This window comes from Dipodomys spectabilis, unplaced genomic scaffold, assembly GCF_019054845.1.
Source record: "Dipodomys spectabilis isolate Male_0828 unplaced genomic scaffold, ASM1905484v1 ptg000067l, whole genome shotgun sequence".
In the NCBI taxonomy this organism is placed as follows: Eukaryota; Metazoa; Chordata; class Mammalia; order Rodentia; family Heteromyidae; genus Dipodomys; species Dipodomys spectabilis.
Genome location: NW_024870744.1, coordinates 4587092 through 4606258, shown reverse-complemented (window position 1 = coordinate 4606258; position 19167 = coordinate 4587092). Strand labels below are relative to the sequence as shown.

Here is a 19167-nt window from a genome sequence, read left to right as displayed (position 1 = left end):
GAGTGTCTTCTTTATTTACACAGGGAAGTCTGCACAGGGTGCAGACTCTAGGTGGGATGTGGGACGGGTGACAGCTCCCGGGGGGGCGGGATGTGACAGCGTGGGTGAGCCTCCCTGGCCCGGATCACCGTGAGGTCCGCCACCCGGCGCTCCAGAACCTTCCTGATTCCTTCACAGGCGGCTGGAGTTCAGGCGGCCACAGGGACGAGGATGTGGCGGCTCTTGCTCTTCATTGTTTGGAGAAAATGAACCTTGCCCAGTGAGGCGCAGGCCGGAGGCACGCGTGTGGTTTCAAAAGCAGATCCCTCCGCCAGTGCCCCCCACGCGCGCCCCCCGCCTCGTGCCTCACTGTGTCGGTCTAGTACTTCCGAATCAGGATGTCCCAGCTGTCTTTCCAGCGAAGGGCCTGAAGCTCGTCTGCTGAGAGCGACTTGTCACCATAGGTCAGTGGGCGCAGGGTGCTGGACACGTGGCAGGCGGAGGAATACCAGGCTACGACCAGGGCGCTGAAGAGGCTGCGCTGCAGCCCGGACCTGCGGCAGCGGTGCGGAGCTCGCTCGGGAGGCCTGGCTGGCCTCCCCCACGGCTCCTTTACCTGGCCACATGCTTTCCTTTTGGTGGTACTAGGGTTTGAACTCAGGGCCTTGCCATCACTACTTGTTTGCTTGGCTACCACATGGGGACTTTTGCTGGTTATTTTGGAGCTGGAGGCTTGCTTGATGCCTTGAAACGCAATCCTCCATGCGATAGGCAATCCTGGCCTCCTAGTAGCTAGGATTACAGGTGTGAGCCACCTGCCCCTGGCTCTGTTGTCCACACAAACAGCTGCCACGGCCTGTGGCCTTTACCTGCATGGCTCAGTCACTGCCTGGATGCACCAGGCTCTAACTCAACACAACTTGGCACACGCCTAAGCCAGTGCCACCACATCAAGGCTCTGCTGAGATGGGAGCACCTGGCCCCTCCAAGCAGACAACATGTCACTCTTACTCTCCAATGCCCACATTGCCCAGCCTCGGATTTTGCCCTAGGGTCACAGATGCCCTCCCGACCCCTGCTCTGATTGTCCAGGGTACTTTTCCTGTGACTGCCTCCCCTGCCAAATGACACGAGCAGCCTGTGACCCCCCCAGCCCTACCACCGAGCGCCGGACCTGCAGAGGTGGTCACTGATGTGCTGCAGGACAAGTGGGAGCAGAAGGATCTGGAAGGTGAGCGCGGGCAGGTAGTGGTAGAGGAAGAGCGTCTTTTCCATGAAGAAGAAGGGCAGGTAGTTGAGCGCCCAGCCGCCAGTACATAGGGCTCCGGCCAGCACCCAGCGGTGCCAGGCATCTGTGGAGGGCATGTATCAGCACCCATGGGCCAGTGTGCCGGGTACCCCAAGACACTCGCGTCCTCCACGCTCAGTTGCTCCCCATCATGCCCACCCTGCAGGTAGGGACCTACGGGCTCCTAGGCCTCAACAATCCTGACCTCTGCCAGGTCCCAGCCCTGGGCGGCCCAGCCCAGCTGCCTCGGCTCACTGCATGGGCACATCAGACGCAGTCTGGGCAAGTCTTGCCTCATCTGGGAATTCCACTCCCCTGCTCCCTGGGGGGCTGGCACTGCCCAGCCCTGACCACAGGGGAGTCAGCAGAGATCAGTGGTGGAGGACAAGCCCCCACGGACACCTGTGCCCTGTGCCTTTCCACGCAGACATGCACCGCGCTGCCAAGCTGCTCTGCCCCCAGACGGCCGCGCTGCCCCGCGGGGCTCTGCCTAGTGCCCGCATGGAGCCGTCTTCTCCCTGACAGCCTGGTCTGCAGAGCTGGGAGGCGCCTGCGTGCCACTCACCCTCAGGGAGGTCACAGGCCCGCCGTCGGCGTCGGAGCAGGTGCCAGAGGAAGAGCAGGGCGTGGGCCGCCGTGGCCAGGCTGGCCGAGGCCCAGATCACCACGTTGCCCAGCAGGTGGATCTGAGCCTGGAAGTGTGGGTAGGGGTATTGGCCCAGCCCTCCCAGCCCGCAGGAGCCGCCCAACCTCCCCAGGCGGAGCAGCCACACGGAAGAACCCTGAGGAGCTTTCCACACGCAGGCGCACTCTGCCTGACCCCTGACCTCAAGGGACTGGTGCCCACTGTCGCCATTCTAGAAAACGCTCCCTCTCTTTTGGTGTAGTACTGGGGCTTGAATGCAGGACTTTGTGCTCATGCTTAGCTTTTAGACTCCAGGCTGGTGCTCTATCACTTAAGCCACACCTTCACTTGTAGCTTTTTGCTGGTTAATTGGAAGACTTTCTTGCCCAGGCTGGCTTCGAACCATAATCCTCAGATCTCAGCCTCTTGAGTAGCTAGGATTACAGGCGTGAGCCACCAGTGCCCAGCCTAACATTCTTAATTTTGTACATTAAGACTGAAAACTAAGTAAATGAGAATTCCTATGTTTGGTGCTGAGGATTGAACCCAGAGCCTTGTGCATGCCAGTGAGATACTCCCCCAGTGCCCAGATTGATTCCTCCTTCCCCTCCCTCCTTCCCTCTGCTCTCTCTCAAAATACTGGGGTTCGAAGTCTGGGCCTCCTACTCATTAGACAGGTGTGGTCTGCTACTTGAAATATACCCCAGGCCTTTTCTAGTTCATTATTTCTGGGATAGTCTTGTGCCTGTCAGGGTGGGACTGGACGCTCCCTTCCCCTCATGCTTCCCCCTGACATGGCCACACCTGGTCACTGGGTAAGATGGGGCGTGGCTAACTTTTTGCTTAGGGTGGCTGGCCTTGACTCGATTCTCCTGATCTCTGTGTCCTGAGTAGCTGGAATTTCAGGCACAAGGCACTGACTGTGTCAATCACACTCTCTTTCCCTTTTTCTGGGGGGCAGTCATGGGGCTTGAACTCTGGGCCTGGATGCTGTCCCTAAGCTCTTCAGCTCAAGGCTAGGTTCTACCACTTGAGCCACTTCCGGTTTTCAAGTGGTTTATTGGAGATGAGTCTCACGGACTTTCCTGCCCAGGTTGGCTTTGATCCATGATCCTCAGCCCTCAGCCTCCTGAGTAGCTAGGATTATAGGTGTGAGCCACTGGTACCCAGCTTTTTTTTTTAAGACATGGTTCACTATGTAGCTGAGGTTGGCCTCAAACTGGCAATGCTTCTTCCTTGACCCCGAGTGCTGGGATTGCAGGAGCTGGCCATCAGCACCCAGCTCCAGATGCATTTTTTATGACAAAGCTAGGCGCAGAAAGACAATAAAAGTCTCCTCACCCAGAGCTCTGGGCGGGTACCTCAGGCCACTGCCTGTGCTTTTACTTTGCAGTGTGCCCTCTGCTTCGAGAGTGAGGAGGACGGGGACACTCTGTCACTCAATTGTTCAGTGAAAATGTAACAAGTCAAGACAGCACAGCAGCCTTGGAAGGAAGCCTGAGCTTGCTTCCTGGGCCTCCACATGAGGCCTCACGCCTTGGAGCCCTGACTTCCAGCTGGCCTCCAGCTGCCCAGGGTCTAGAGAGGAGAGGGCCCAGGCCTTTGCTAGGAAAGGCTCTGGAGAATGCAATGGACACTCGTTTATTTAGTGCCAATTTCAAGACTGTCTCTCACTGTCCCTCAGCTTTTCACTCAACTGGCACTTTACTACTTGAGCCATGCCTCCAGTCTAGCATTTTGCTGGTTCATTGGAGAAACAGTTTCATGGACTTTCCTGCGAGCTTTGGACCCTGTTCCTCCGCTTACAGTGGCTACTCTCAATGGACGCAGAGGGAACTTTCCCGGGGAGGCGTGGTGTTCGGTGTGTCTCACTCACAGTGGTGCTGGGGTGCAGCCAGTAGGCGATGTTGGAGTCCAGGGTGACCCACTCGAGGGGGGTGGAGCTGTACTTGTGCTCCGAGTCCTCGCCGCGCAGCGTCAGCATCCTCCACTGCAAGAGCACAAGGTGGGGCTTCCAGAGGCGCCAGGATGCACATGGACGCGTCGCAGTGATGCGCTCACAGCAAGGCAGGCAGAGCGGGCACTGCTGGGCGGGGCCTGGGGGGTGGGCCCACCTGGGCTCCCGTGGTCTGACAGGACGAGTGCCCGCGGGCCCTGCGGGGAGGACGCCCGGCCCTCGGCTGCTTGGCAGGGCCCAAGCCAGCAGTGCTGCAATGTCACAGGGAGCAGGGCCTGGTTCCCTGGCTTTTCCTGGTACTGGGCCGGCAGTGCCGACTGTGCGTGCCACTAAGACCACAGCAGGGGCCTGCACACTGCGTTCCACCAACCTGAGGGCCATGAGCAGCCCCACCAACCACATGCGCCCTGGCAGCAGCGCCCCTTCCCGAGTGTCACCTGCAGTTCAGAGAATCTGGCCATGAAGCTGAGGTTCCGGCTGATGTCCGCATGGGTGGGCGAGTGCAGCTCCAGCTCCCGTTCATGCTGTTCCTGGCCTGCAAAGACAGCAGGGGGTGGGGCGGGGCCGCTGGGAAGGTGGCTCAGTGGTAGAGCGCTTGCCTCGCAAGCATGAGGCCCTGGACTCGATTCCTCAGCACCACATAAGCAGAAAAACCTGAAGTGGCGCTGTGGCTCCAGTGTTACAGTGCTCATCAAGCTGAAGAGCTGAGGACAGCGCCCAGGCCTAGAGTTCAAGCCCCACGACCGACAAAAAAAAAAGACAGTGGGCACCTGAGCCGGGCAGAAGAAGCTTCCCGCCCTGCCGGCCCAGCCGCCTGCAGCACAGCCCCCGGACAGCCTGCCTCACACACAACAGCCTACCACAACAGCCCCGGGACAGCGCACAACAGTCGACCAAATGGCACACACCACTGTTCTCCCCCGTGACCCACGCTGCCCCAGCCAGCCGCCGCCTCGGCCGTGAGCGCACCGCTGCGCACCCACTTCCCACCAAGCCATCACGTCTGCTGTCCGTGTCTGGACAGCAGCGCCGCGGCCGGCCAGCGGCCTGGCAGACTCACTGTTGCCGTAGCGGTGCTCCTCCACCGTCCACACCGTGCTCTCATGGAGGCCTCGGGACCGCTTCTCCCCCACCACCTCCAGCTGCCGGAAGCCCCAGTCAGGGAGGTGAGCCCCGCTCAGCTGGAAACGCAAGGAGGGGACGAAGTGCGCATGGCAGCAAGCCTGGCTCCGGTTCGGCTCAGTGCCCAGGGCAGACCTCCACACCTCCCCTGCTCAGGGCTGTTTTGATTTCTTTTTAAATGCAAGGCCCAGGGCTTGAACTCAGGCCCTGGGGTACTGTCCCTGAGCTTTTGTGCTCAAGGCTAGTGCTCTACCACTTGAACCACAGCAACACTTCTGGCATTTCCAATGGTGAATTACATATGAGTCTCAGACTTTCCTGCCTGGGCCAGCATTGAACTGTGATTCTCAAGTCTCAGCTTCTGGAGTAGCTGGGATTACAGGTGAAGCTGCCACCTCCCCTTAAGGGTTCTCAATTCTGAGAAGTCATAGAGCCCCCCACCCCACCCTGCCGCGGTGTGAAGAGTGGTGATTTTCATTAGTCACGTGCCCTGCCACGCAGCTCCTTGTCAGGCCTGAAGAGCCCAGGAACAGCCACGCAGGCCCACGGCCCAGAGAGGCTGGTGAGGAAGCAGCGTCCTTTACCTTCAAGATGGCGGACGTGTTCACATGCACAAAGCGAACCTCCGACAGGATGGTCTTCCACACGTCCCTGTCTGACTCTCTGTTCACAATGTCCTGCAAGAGCAGATCTCGTCAGCGCGGGCATGGCTCGGAGCCGAGGGCTCACCCAGCATGCTCCAGGCCCTGGGTTTGATCGCCTGTACCACACACCAAAAAAATCAAAGACCAGCCAGGAGCCTGTGGCTCACATGTGCAATCCTAGCATGAAGCATGGCTGAGGGTGGAAGATGGCAGCTGAGGCCAGCCCAGGCACTGCAAGTCTGTGAGAGTCCATCTCAAAGGAACTAGCTGAGTATGGTGCTGCACGCCTGTCATCCTAGCTAAAGAAGAAAGTGCGCTGCGGCATGGGCCCAAGCAGGACCAGTGCAAAGTAGGGCTAGGGCATAGCTCAAGTGGTAGAGCACCTGACTAGTGAATGTGAGGTCCTGAGTTCAAACCCCAGTACTGCGTCCCCTCCCCCATACCCAAGAGGATCTTGTTGACCACTCTATTCAATCTTTTCCCCCTTAAATATAAAACTAAAGCTTTGTGCCACTGGCTCATGCCTATAATCCTAGCTACTCAGGAGGATGAGATCTGAGGATTGCAGTTTGAAGCCAGCCTGGGCAAGTCTGTGAGACTCTCCAATTAACCACAAAAAAAAAAAAAAAAAAAAAAGTGGGAAGTAGAGCTGTGGCTCAAGGAGTAGGGCACCAGCCTTGAGTGACAAAACTAAGTGAGAGCTTGAGGTTATAAGCCCCAGAACCAGCACCAAAAACCAAAATCTAAAACAAAGAAACTCCAAAGCAAGAAGCCAGGCTGGAAGCTCATGTCTATAATCCTAGTTACTCAGGAGGCTGAGATCTGGGGATCAAGGTTCAAAGCCAGCCCAGGCAGGAAACCATGAAGACTCCTATCTCCAATTAACTATCAGAAAGCCAGAAGTGGCACTGTGGCTCAAGCGCTAAAGCTCTCGTTTTGAGCTGAAGAGCTGAGGGACAGTGCCCAGGCCCAGAGTTCAAGCCCCACCACTGATAATAAAACAAAAAAACGAAGAGGCAGGGTCCAACTAGAAGCTGGCAGGGAGTTGACCTCTGCCCCAGGAATGACCACAAGCTATGGCCCGCATTCAGGTCCTTGGACTCACACAGACTGCTTCCTGTGCTGACCTTCTCAGCAGGCCTGGTCACTCTGGGCCCAGCTACCTGCAGAGCACCTGAGCACTGAAGGCTCAGATGATCAACACAAGGGCATGCTGTTAATGCCCAGGCGAAGTCTGGCCAAGAGGTCTCCTTTGGGCAGCGGGACCTCTGGAGCTCACAGCCACCTGGGAGGGCTGGGTCACAGTGAGTGAACCGCGAGCCCCCTGTCCCCTACCCCTCCCATGACCCCCAGCCAGGCACGGACCCATCTCTCTTTAGACTCGGCCCTCCCACGCAGAGGAGGAGGACATCTGGGTGCAAGCATCCCCAAGCTGCTCCATTGTTTCACCGTGACCAAGGGCAGGGAGTGGCGGTCTGGAACGTTCACCCGTGTCAGCCGTACCCCCGGTACGGGCTGGCGCCCAGTGGAACTTACCAGCCTCCAGAGGTTCTGCGCGGGCATGGAGACGTTATAATCCATGTAGCAGGAAACCTCCTGCGAGTGAGGGCTCAGCGGGGCCGCCACGTCGTGCCTGGAAACCACAGCAGAACAAGTCCCTGGGGGCACGCCGCGTGGCCAGTGGGGAAGGACTGGCTACCTCAGGCCTGGGACCCCAACCCTGCATCACCCTGCCTATGGGTTCAGAGAAGCCGGCCGGGCGGGGCGAGGCACCGTGTGGAGAGTGGGCTGGCCTCCACCGTCAGGAGCTGGAGGCCACAGTGCTGTGCATGGGGACCAGCACGGCGGGCAGCACCCCACCACACCTGTGATAGGTGGACGCCCGGGCAGATGGCGAGGAAGAGACCCGGGGCCACACTCGGGGGCCGGCGGCGGTGCGGAGCAGGCCTGCAGGGACAGCGAAGGGCACAGGAAGGACCGCGCCAGCGCTGCCCCGCCCGTGCCAGCCAGCTGCACAACCTCGGGCCGCCTGCGCCCCACGTGTGTTGGGAGTAGAGATGGGAGTGAACCCAGGAGGAGGAGGAGGAAAGAAAGGAAGAAGAGGAGGGAGAGGAAGAAGCGTGAGAGGAGCAGGAGGAGCCGGAGCCAGCCAGTCTGGCTCGGGGCCCTCTGACGGTGGTGAGGGTGTCAATGGGGGAAGCTGGGTTCCAGATAGGCACACGGCGGGGTTCTGAGGCCACTCAGGAGCGGGGATGAGGCGGGAAGCCAAGGAAAGCCTTCCTTGAGGCCCAAGCACCCCAGCCAATGCACTGGGAAGGTAAGACAGGGCAATCGGCCTGCCAGTCTTTCCCAGAGCCTTTCCCAGCTTGGTTCTTCCCTAACCTGACATTTGTCTGGAGCTCACTGACGTTTAAGACCACCCATGTTCCGTTCTCTTTAGAAAGTCCTTTGTGGACCTATCAGTCCACAAAGGCACCTTGGTTTGTATTCTAGAACGCACTATGCACTGGCACTGGTGAGGCTCTGTTCCCTCTTTTTTTTTTTGCTGGTCATGGGGCCTGAACTCTGGGCCTGGGCGCTGTCCCTCAGCTCTTCAGCTCAAGGCTAGCGCTCTACCACTTGAGCCACAGCGCCACTTCCAGCTTTTTCTGCTTATGTGGTGCTGAGGAATCGAACCCAGGGCCTCATGCATGCAAGGCAAGCACTCTACCACTGAGCCACCTTCCCAGCCCCAGCGCTGTTCCCTCTTAGGCAGTCCCATCCCCCGTCCCGTCCCCCCAGCTAACGCGCATGCGTGCGGTGGCCACTGGACCCTGCAGCAGGGCCCTGTCCCGCTCTGGGCAGGCGGCGGCTGGCGCGGGTGGCACACTCACGTGTTGAGGAAGCGGGTGGTCATGCCGTGGACCAGCTGCACGATGTCCCCGTGTCGCACCGGCCGCGGAGGGCTGCTCACCACCAGCGGATGCCTGCGAAGACGTGGTACTGTCCCACGCAGCTCAGGGCCCGCACGTGCGGCACTGGCAGTCCAGGCTCCGTGGGGAGAGGCCCAGAGCCCAGGGCCTCCCAGGACCCACACTCACCGTGCTGGGTCCTTCACGATCCACCAGTTGTTGACGTCTTTGAAAGGGTAGCAGGTGACCTGCTGCTGGTGGGAGCTGCCTCGGCCATTCTCGTATCTGTGGGGAATCAACGAGGATGTGTGAGGCACTCAGCCCAGGGCCCAGCCCTGCCCCACACCTCCTCAGGTCCTGTGGAGTCAGTACCTCAGGAGGGGGGCCGGGGGAGACTGGGGGCCAGCAGCTACAGCCTAGAGTTCAACGGCCCTCAGGCCAAGTAGACACAGGAGGAGACCCAGCAGCTGAGTGCAGCCCTCACCACTCCCACCCAGACGCCCCAACCCCGCGGCCTGGAACCCGAAGGCCAGCTGCCTTGTTCTCAGCTTACACAAAGCGAGAGCTGCTAACCTAAGCTGAACTGAAAAACAAAGCAGTCCACAACAGTATCTCATCTGCAGGTCAAAGGCCAGAGCGGCCACTTCCCTTACATCACGGGGTAGGTGCTCTGGTGAGAATGAAGCCAGCACGGCAAAGGTTTGCCGAAGACATTCCTCAGGGTGACCTGGGACCCGAAGGCCACCTCCAGGGGCTGGCCTTGTGTGATCCGGGCTAGCCCCCCCTAAGACAAACAGAGGGTCACAGGTGAGCACAGCACCCCGAACACCACGCCACCTGGGTGATACCCAGAGTGGGGGCACTGAACAATTCCACACGCGTGTCACATGGCCTGTCCTCCCTCATGGCAGATCCCGAGCGAGGTCCCCACAGACTGAGCTAGCCCTTCCCTGCACACCCCACTCCCGTTCTTACAGAGAGGTGAGCAACCGTGGTGTCCAAGGCATGGGAGAGACGAGCCAGCCTGCAGGCAGCCATGTTCCATCCCCCGCCCCTCCCCGCCAACCCCAGTACACCTGACAGGACTGGAAAGCAAGTACTCTGAGCTTAGAATTATAGACCAGAGCTCAAGCAATCACATCTAAACCTGAGACCAAACATCCTGCTGGCTCTCAATCTCCTCCTGGAGATGGGAGCCTTGTGGATTTCAGCTTTCCTGGGCAGGTGCGCCGTTAGGAGGAGGGAAAGGCAGACCTGAGCCGCCTACAAGGCCTTCGGAGCTGCAGGACTTTACTTTTTCTTTTGGTGCTGGTCCTGGGGTTTGCACTCAGGACCTGGGTGCTATCGCTTTTTTATGTTGCTTCGGGCTGGCTTCCAACTGATCCTCTGAACTCAGCCCCTTGAGGAGCTAGGATTACAGGTGTGGGCCACCAGCTCCGGACAGGACTTTACTTTCAACTGTGTTCATGCAAGTCAGACTGAGACTCAGAGCCAGCCCCTTCGTTTACTTCAGAAGTCCTGTTGCTTTCCTGTCCTGCGAGCTCTCTTGATGTGGGTCAGACAGAACCCCCAGGGCCAACAGCCTTGCAGCTGGGCTCCTCACCTCTAGGCTGGCCTGGAAGGCACTGGACATGACTTGGTCGTGGGGCCCAGAGCGGTAGAGCAGCATGAGGTGCACATAGAAGAAGAGCAAGTACAGGACGACCGGGATGACCAGCAGAGCCACCGCCCTGGCCAGCAGGTGACAGCAGACACAGACCTGCGGGAGGCGGGCAGTCACGCCCCGGACCCTGCAGACGCAGACACCCCGCTCCCCGCCAAGGCGCACGCAGGAGCTCCTGAAGCTGGCAGGTTGGGGTCTTTGCACTGCCGCTTCCTTGGGACAGACAGCCACCCCTCCCCGTCCCCTCTCTAGCCGGCCCAGTGAGGTGAAGGCATCGGCACCTACGTTTGTCAGAGTCTGGTCTCCAATCAGTTGCCAGGCATGGACGGCTGCCACGCCGAGCACGAGGAAGTATGTGAAAATGCCCATGTATTTAATGCTGAAAACACAAGGCGGACAGAAGGTTTCCTGGGAGACACAAGGCAATGGAGGGCAGGAGCACCCACCTGGGCCGGAGTCTCCAACTCACCCCACGGCACAGGAACACGCCACACCTGTCAGCATCAGCCACAGCCACCAGCAGAGAGAGAAGGGGCTGTGATACAACAGCAGGGCAGAGCAGAAAGCTAGGGACCGTGCACACGGCTCTCCGCGCCCCAACAGGCCTCACGCCTGAGCTTCTGTGTGGCTGCTCCAACCGAGAGCCACGCAGTAAGAAGAGCCCGCCCCTCTCTGAGAATTTTTCTTTTGTTAGTCTTGGGGTTTGAACTCAGGTCTGGGCATTGTCCCTGAGCTTTTTTGCCCAAAGCTGTGCTCCACCACTTTGAGCCACACTACCACTTCTGATTTTCTGGAGGTGAACTGGAGATAAGAAATCTCAGGGAGGGGCTGGGAAGGTGGCTCAGTGGTAGAGCACTTGCCTTGCATGCCTGAGGCCCTGGGTTTGATTCCTCAGCGCCACATAAGCAAAAAGAAAAAAGCCGGAAGGGGCGCTGTGGCTCAAGTGGTAGAGCGCTAGCCTTGAGCTGAAGAGCTGAGGGACAGCGCCCAGGCCCAGAGTTTAGGCCCCATGACCGGACCTCCTCGCCCCCCCCCCCCCCCAAAAGAAAAAAAAGAAAAGAAAAGAAATATGGACTTTTCTGCCCTGGCTGCCTCAGAATGCAATCCTCAGATCTCAGCCTCCTGAGTAGCTAAGATTGACAGGTATCAGCGCCCAGCCCCAGCATGATTCCCATTTCTTTTTTGTTAAGAAAAAATTTACAGTGGGACAAAGTCATGGAAAAATGAGGATGTGTTTACAAAATAATGGACCAAGAGCCAACCCCTGAAATGTTAAGTGGTCTTAAGGCATTTAGCAAGCAACTCCTCCATGTAAAAAGGAGCAGAAGCCAGGTACCAGTGGCTCACACCTGTAATCCTAGCAACTTAAGAGGCTGAGATCTGAGGATTATGGTTCAAGGCAGGCCCAGACAGGAAAGTCTGTGAGCCTCTTATCTCCAATTAATCAGGAAAAAAGGGATCAGAAGGCATCAGGAGTTTTTTTTATCTAGATAAGGAAAATTGTGCTCCTCCCCTTCCATACCTGTGTCTTTGGCAGTTGAAGAACTTCAAGTAGGATAATACAGCCAAGAGGTTAAAGAATATTAGCAAAGACTCCATGAGCATGAGTCGGGCCTGCGTGATCAGGGCATTCTCTGTTAAGAGATGGAGCATGCCTCAGGTGAAGGCAGCACTGAGGACAAATTCATGCCCAGTGAGAGACCCTGCCACTCTGCACCCCAGGAAGCGTGTCCTGGTCCCTCTAAGAAAACCTAAGGTCATGTGAGCTCGTGGCTCCTAAACACTGTAGAACTTGCATTCAGCCTGGGCATGCTATCGCTAGGCTACCTACAGCACCTAATACATCGCAAAAATTATATAAATAGTTGTTTGAGGCACGTCTCGGGTGGTAGAGTGCCAGCCAATATGCAAAATGTCAGTTACCAAGTTTTGGGGTTTTTTTTTTTTTTTTTGTCGGTCGTGGGGCTTGAACTCTGGGCCTGGGTGCTGTCCCTCAGCTCTTCAGCTCAAGGCGAGCGCTCTACCACTTGAGCTACAGCGCCACTTCCGGTTTTCTGGTGGTTTATTGGAGATAGGAGTCTCACGGTCTCTCCTGCCCGGGCTGGCTTTGAACTGCGATCCTCAGATCTCAGCCTCCTGAGTAGCTAGGATTACAGGCGTGAGCCACCAGCGCCCGGCTAAGTTTTGGGTTTTTTTTTGGTGGGTCCTGGGGCTTGAACTCTGGGCCTAGGCACAGTCCCTCAGCTCTTCAGCTCAAGGCAAGCACTCTATCACTTGAGCCACAGAGCCACTTCATTTTCTGGTGGTTTATGGCACATAGACTCTCATGGACTTTCCTGCCAGGGCTGGCTCTGAACTGCAATTCTCAGATCTCAGCCTCCTGAATAGCTAGGATTACAGACTTGAACTCTGGGCCTGGACGCTGTCTCTCAGTTCTTCAGCTCAAAGCTAGTGCTCTACCATTTGAGTCACAGTGCCACTTCTGGTTTTTTGTTTTTTTTTTTTTTGCTTATGTGGTGCTGTAGAATTGAACCCAGGGCCTCATGCATGCTAGGCAAGTACTCTACCACTGAGCCACCTTCCCAGCCCCTGCATACTTCTTTTTTTTTTTTGGTCCGGTTGTGGGCCTGAACTCTGGGCCTGGGCGCTGTCCCTTAGCTCTTCAGCTCAAGGCTAGCACTTTACCACTTAAGCCACAGCGCCACTTCCGGCTTTTTTTTTCTTTTTGCTTATATATAAGGTGCTGAGGAATCGAACCCAGGGCCTCATGCATGCAAGGCAAGCGCTCTACCACTGAGCCACCTTCCCAGCCCCTGCAGACTTATTTCTGAGACAGACTTTCTCCATGTAGTTCAAGTGGGTGTTTATTTTGAGGTCTTCCTGCCTCATGCTCCCAAGTGCTGGGACTACAGGTGTGTGTTACCACACCCGGCAGGAGTCAGTGTTTTTTTGCCCCTCAGTGCCAAGGATGGAACTGAGGGCCTCGCGTATGCTAGGCAAGGGCTCTACCACTGAGCTACATTCCCAGTCATAGTGCTTTTATTTTCTTTGATCATTTGAGATCCACAGTTGGTTGGAAATGCAGCTAGAGAACGACAGCTGTGGAGGAGGCCACGGCACTCAACTAAGACACAGCATTCCGCAGTGGGGAGCAGGCAGGACAGGCACTCCCCAGCCAGGAAGGGACAAGGGAGGTATGGGTCGGCTTGCATGTGTGTTCAGGGCAGCTCGGCTGCTAGGCTTTCCCGAGCTGCTGTCCTTACATGCACAATCTAACTTCACAGACCTCCTATGAGGCTGACGCCCTGCAGAGGCCCAGGACCTCATTCACAGGCACCATGCAAGAAATTCCCTTTCCTTTCTTTTTCCTGTTTTGGTGCTGGTCCTGGGACACTTTGAATTCAGGGGCTGGGCACTGTCCCTGGCTTTCTCAAGGCTAATGTTCTACCACTTGAGCCACAGGTCCACTTCTAGCTTTTTGTTGGTTAATTGAAGATAGAGAGTCTCACAAACTTTCCTGCCCAGGCTGGCTCTGAACTGCAATCCTGGCTCTCCCCAGCCTGAGTTGCTAGAATTACAGGAGTGAGCCACTGGTGCCCAGCCATCTCTTTACTTTGTCTTCTCAACTCATTCATCTCTTCTGTTTATAAACCTGCGAGGGTGGTGGGAGGATGGGCTCTGGGCTGAAGCTAATGTTAGGGTGGAGGCGGAGGTGCCAGTGGTGGGGGTGTGCTCAGGGCACTGTTCGGCGCCTCCGTCCCTGCCTTTATTCAGCTCCATCTCCAGGAGGGACGGGTGGGACCACAGCCCAACAACCCCTTACAAGGCACTGCCCTGCCAGCGGGTCCTCTCGGTGAGAATGAGCCAGCCGTGCTTCCCCAGGCACGGGAGGCAGGGAGGCCCAGAAGCCCAGAATGAACCAGGACAGAGTCCCTGAGAGGCGCAGGGGCAGGGCAGCAGGGGTCTGGGCTTACCGATCAGCACCAGCAGGGCAGCTCCCATGGCGGCACAGTGGGAAAAGTGGAGCTCGGACACTATCTGGTAGGCCATGGGCACGGACAGGGCCCCTGCGAGCGCCGGCAACAGGCGCAAGGACCACACAGGCACGTTGCTGGTGTATTCTGCAGAGGGAACTGCACAATGAGCCGGAGAGCATGCTACTTGCCATCTTCTCCCCTCAGGGCTCAGGCTGAAAAGTACATTAGCATTGGGCTGTGCAAACCAGGGTCCTGGATCCATAACCAACTTTGTGTTCCTTGTGTTCTAGGGCTTGAACTCAGGGCCTAGGTGCTGTCCCCGAGCTCTTTCGATCAAGGCTAGTGCTCTACTACTTTGAGCCACAGTGCTACTTCTAGTAGGATGACAGGCGTGAGCCACCAACACCCAGCCTGACAGTTTTTAGTCAGGAAATCAGGTACCCCAAGCACAGAAAATGAAATATGGCTGAGGACATTAATGGTTACTACTTTTACTTTACCTGATTTAAAAAATACTTGTGGCAACACACAAGTTATATACTTATAAACATAACGTCAAACGAAACAGGATACACATTCTAAAACCTAGAAATAAATTAACTACAGTAACTAAACTCTAAAACTTTTATCAGATTTTTCAATATATCATACACTGAGCCCATATTAATAATTTAATTGCTAATCTCTATAAAAGCTGCCATCTCGGGGCTCAGTGGTAGAGCACTTGCCTTGCATCCTGAGGCCCTGGGTTCGATTCCTCAGCACCACATAAGCAAAAAGAAAAAAGCTGGAAGTGGTGCTGTGGCTCAAGTGGTAGAGCACTAGCCTTGAGCTGAAGAGCAGAGGGACAGCGCCCAGGCCCAGAGTTCAGGCCCAACACGAGCAGACCAAAAGAAGAAAAAAAAAGCTGCAATCTCTCCATTTACCTGTGTACACTAGTAAGAAAAATTAAAATTATCTTACCTTCTCCAATTCGATTCCACAAAAAGTTACCATCAAATCCTCCTAAATAACCTAAAACAGAAAAAGTAACTTCTGGAATATATGGTAGACAACAGAGAAGATATGTATATAAAACATAATTTCTCCCTTTGAGAAAAGGGAATGAAGTTTTTTGTTTTGTATTGTCCCAGTACCAAGGCATGGAATCAGGTCCCAGATGCTCTATCTGAGCGGTCCCTCCCCTCCCCCCCATCCTGTGGCTTGAACTCAGGGCCTGGGCTCTGTCCCTGAGCTGCTTTTTTTTTGGCCCGTCATGGGGCTTGAACTCTGGGCCTGAGTGCTGTTCTCAGCTCTTCAGCTCAAGGTGAGCACTCTACCACTTGAGACACAGTACCACTTCCGGTTTTCTGAGTGGTTTATTGGAGATAAGAGTCTCTCGGTCTTTCCTCCCCTGGGCTGGCTTTGAACCACAATCCTCAGATCTCAGCCTTATGAGTAGCTAGGATTATAGGCATGAGCCACCGGTGCCCGGCCTTGTCCCTGAGCTTCTTTTGTTCAAGGCTACCATTCTACCATTTGAGCCTCAGTGCTACTTCTAGCCTTTTCTATTTATGTGGTACTGAGTAATCAAATCCAGGGCTTCATGCCTGCTAGGCAGGCACTCTACCACTAAGTCACCTTCCTAGCCCATCTCCCTAAGTCTTTTGCTCAAAGTTAGTGGAGCCACAGCTCTACTTCCAGTTTTCTGGTGATTAATAGAAGACTTTCTTGCCCCGGCTGGCTTTGAATTGCCACCCTCAGATCTCAGCCTCCTGAGGAGCTTGGATTACGGGCGTGAGCCATCAGCTCTTTAAGTGTTAAATATATTTGGAACTAAAAGCCAATGGTTACTTCTCTTACTAATGGGTCCTACCTCCCAAGGCCAGAAGCATGTGGCCAAATGGTGGCCCGCTGTTATCAATAAAGAAGGTCCGTTTCATGTAAAGAGAGATGAAGACCCCGTAATATACTTCATCAAAACTAGAAGAAAAAAACAAAAGCACATTATATCCAATCCCAAGTCTGTAATATGCTGGGACTGCACCCAGGTCCGAGACTGAACGCGTCTCCAGCCTGACTGGGAATCCTTTCCATAAACCCATATCTCCAAATGGCTAGGCGAGTGGAGAACAAGGGTCAGATCTTTTGCCCCCAAATATGAAGACACTATTGCACACATTGTCATCACCCAATCCACAAGGTTGGGACACCCAATCCACTACCAGAAGTCAGAATACCTGGCCCTCAGAGATCCTATCTCTATCCTTTTTTTTTTTTTGGGTCGGTCGTGGGGCTTTAACTCTTGGCCTGGGCGTTGTCCCTCAGCTCTTCAGCTCAAGGCCAGCGCTCTACCGCTTGAGCCACAGCACCACTTCTGGTTTTCTAGTGGTTTATTGGAAATAAGAGTCTCATGGACTTTTCTTGCTCGGGCTGGCTTCGAACCATGATCCTCAGATCTCAGCCTCCTGAGTAGCTAGGAATACAAGCATGAGCCACTGGCGCCCGGCCCTGTTTTTTTTGTCTTGTTTTTGGGTGCCTGTTCTGGGGCTACAACTCTGTGCCTGGTCATCCCTAAGCTTTTTTGCTCAAGGCTAGTGCTCTAACACTTGAGTCACAACTCCATTTTCTGTTTTTGGGTGGTTTGAGATAAGTGTCTAACAGGCTTTCCTGCCTGGGCTGGCTTTGACCTGCAATCCTGAGATCTCAGCTTCTGAGTAGCTAGGATTATAGGTGTGAGCTAGTGATGCCTGCTCTATCCTTAGTTTTTGAGGTACACATGACCTAGGTCACCCTACTGAAAGACCTCACAGGTATGGGCTTTCCCACTTTGCATCCTTCCAGCCACCAGCATACACATTTGTTCATCTGCTGGAATCAGACCTGATGATCCAAGAACTCACTGCAGGCATGAAAGGGAGACACCAAGAAAGCAACCACACTGAAAGGTTTTCAGACAAGAGGGAAATCTGATGACATTAAGGAACTCTGTTATAGCACTACTGTGGTTAGGTGACTTTTGTTCTTAAGATTCCTTATCTTGGGCTAGGTTCTGGGGCTCATGCCTATAATACTAGCTATATAGGAAGCTCAGATCTGAGGATCTCAGTTTGACACTAGGCTGGACAGTGAGATTCTATCTCTAATTAACCAACAAAAAAATTGAAGAGGAGGCATGGTTCAAGTGTAAAGAACCAGCTGTGAGTGAATAAGCTGAGTTAGAGCATGATGCCCTAGATTCACACTCCAGTACCAGCGCATGCACGCAGGCGCGCGTGCGCGCGCGCACACGCACACGCACGCGCACACACACACACAAACACACACACACACACAATCCTAATCTTTTGGAAATAAACTGGACTATTTATAAATTAAATTCTAGGATTGCTTCAAACTAATCCACTGTGGGAGGGATTGGTTCTGAGCTGATAAGTGCAGAAACTACGTAAATAACATGTTGGTGGAGAGGGTTAGCAGTTTAGTTTTGGATGTTGGTTCCCATTAAGAAACAGTAAAACAAAGCCAGGTGCCCACGGCTCACGCCTGTAATCCTAGCTACTCAGCAGCCTGAGATCTGAGGACCGCAATTCCAAGCCAGTGCAGGCAGGAAAGTCTGTGAGACTCTTACCTCAAATTAACCACCAGAAAACCAGAAGTAGCTTAAAGTGGTTGTGCACTATCCTTGAGCAGAAAAGCTCAGGGACAGCATCTAGGCTCTGAGTTGAAGTTCCAAGACCCCCAAAAAAAGGAAGGAAAGGCAGGTGTGTGTAAGGGGGGGGGAAGAAGGGAGGGGAGAGGAGAGAAGGGGAGGGAAAGGGAAGGGAAGGAGAGGGAAAGGGAAGGGAAGGACAGGGGAGGGGAGGGGAGGAGAGGGAATAAAAAGGAAAGCAAAAAGAACATTGGGAGCATTTGTTTCCCATTATGAACAAAGCAAGCACTCTACAATGAAGACTCACTACTAAGTTAGCTAACACCTGCCCTCCAACCTGAAAATTAGATGATGTTTTCCTTTTCTGCCCTCGTTTAAAGTGCCAAGCTTTACCTGCCACAGACGGATGGGCAGGGGCAGGCCGTCCTGGGACACCCTGTGCTGGAATGTCCACCACCGCGGGGCCCGGAGCGGCCAGAACTTGTCCCCTGGGCGCTGTCACCGGGACCCCCCCCCCCCCCGCGGCCCCCTTACACCACGGCCCGAGGGTAGGTCAGGCGCCACAGCCGGCTCAGCAGCCCGGCGGCTGTCAGGACCACCAGGTTCAAGTTGACGTCGGCCGTCACCATTACCGGGCGCTTCAAACACCCCAGCATCTCGTTCGGGAGGACACTCTGGAAAAGAAGGTTAGAAAAGGGCGGCAGCCCTGGAGGCTGCGGAAGGTTCCCGAAGCCCCCCCCCCCCACGCCCCCCGATCCCGCGGAGAAAACCAAGCCTCAGCTGCCCGCGCCTGCTGGAAGGTTCCGGCAGGGGCCGAACGGTCACTTCTGGAGGAGGGGCGCGGGGCGCGGGCGGCGGGGCGCGGGCGGCGGGGCGCGGGCGGCGGGGCGCGGGCGGCGGGGCGCGGGCGCGGGGCGCGGGCGGCGGGGCGCGGGCGGCGGGGCGCGGGCGGCGGGGCGCGGGGCTCTCGGGCTTCCCCCGGCCCCCGCGGCGCCGCCCCCCGCCGGGCGCGCTTCCCTGAACCAGGGGTGCGTCCACCTTGGACACCCCGGCGCGCCCAGGTCGCGCCGCCCCGCAGCTCGCGGCTCCTTTCCTCCCCCGCCCCGCAGCCGCCCCGCAGCCGCCCCGCAGCCGCCCCGCAGCCGCCCCGCAGCCGCCCCGCGGGCCCCTCTAGGGCCCCCCTTCCAGACCCGAGCCCCGGCCTGCCGTCGCCCCCGGGCCGCGCCGGCCCCAGCCCTCCGGCTCTCCCCGGAGCAGCGCCCCGCGCCCCGTCCGCCCGGCCTCGGCGCCCCACACTTACTCGCGCTCTCCGAGTCCCGCAGAGTGGTTCCGGCGCCGGGTTAGCCAGGGACCGGCGGGAAGGATGGCGGGTGCGCGCGATGCGCTCCGC

The 19167-nt window shown here is 56.3% G+C and overlaps 1 protein-coding gene across 1 annotated transcript; it reads right to left on the bottom strand.

Annotated features, from left to right (window-relative positions):
- Positions 1-3: 3 nt before the first annotated feature.
- On the bottom strand, positions 4-19166 carry Pomt1 (protein O-mannosyltransferase 1). The gene is made up of 20 exons (XM_042680917.1): positions 19078-19166; positions 18312-18451; positions 16002-16108; positions 15110-15160; positions 14144-14290; positions 11692-11803; positions 10639-10704; positions 10455-10548; positions 10110-10265; positions 9160-9290; positions 8696-8791; positions 8489-8581; positions 7152-7248; positions 5556-5648; positions 4910-5030; positions 4287-4384; positions 3769-3882; positions 1833-1959; positions 1154-1331; positions 4-533 (listed from the first exon to the last, which is right to left on the bottom strand). The coding sequence occupies exons 2-20, from the start codon at positions 18431-18433 to the stop codon at positions 359-361; spliced, it is 2178 nt and encodes a 725-aa protein (XP_042536851.1). The 5' UTR covers positions 18434-18451; positions 19078-19166; the 3' UTR covers positions 4-358.
- Position 19167: the final 1 nt, after the last annotated feature.

What these genes read in the sequence shown, in the direction of transcription:
- Pomt1 (XM_042680917.1), bottom strand. Translation starts at nt 18,433, where the DNA reads ATGCTGGGGTGTTTGAAGCGCCCGGTAATGGTGACGGCCGACGTCAAC. An exon ending in ACCTACCCTCGGGCCGTGGT is followed by an intron (nt 16,109 to 18,311) that starts GTAAGGGGGCCG and finishes TTTTTCTTCTAG; the next exon opens with TTTTGATGAAGTATATTACG. An exon ending in ACCACCCGCTTCCTCAACAC is followed by an intron (nt 7,249 to 8,488) that starts GTGAGTGTGCCA and finishes TGTGGTTTCCAG; the next exon opens with GCACGACGTGGCGGCCCCGC.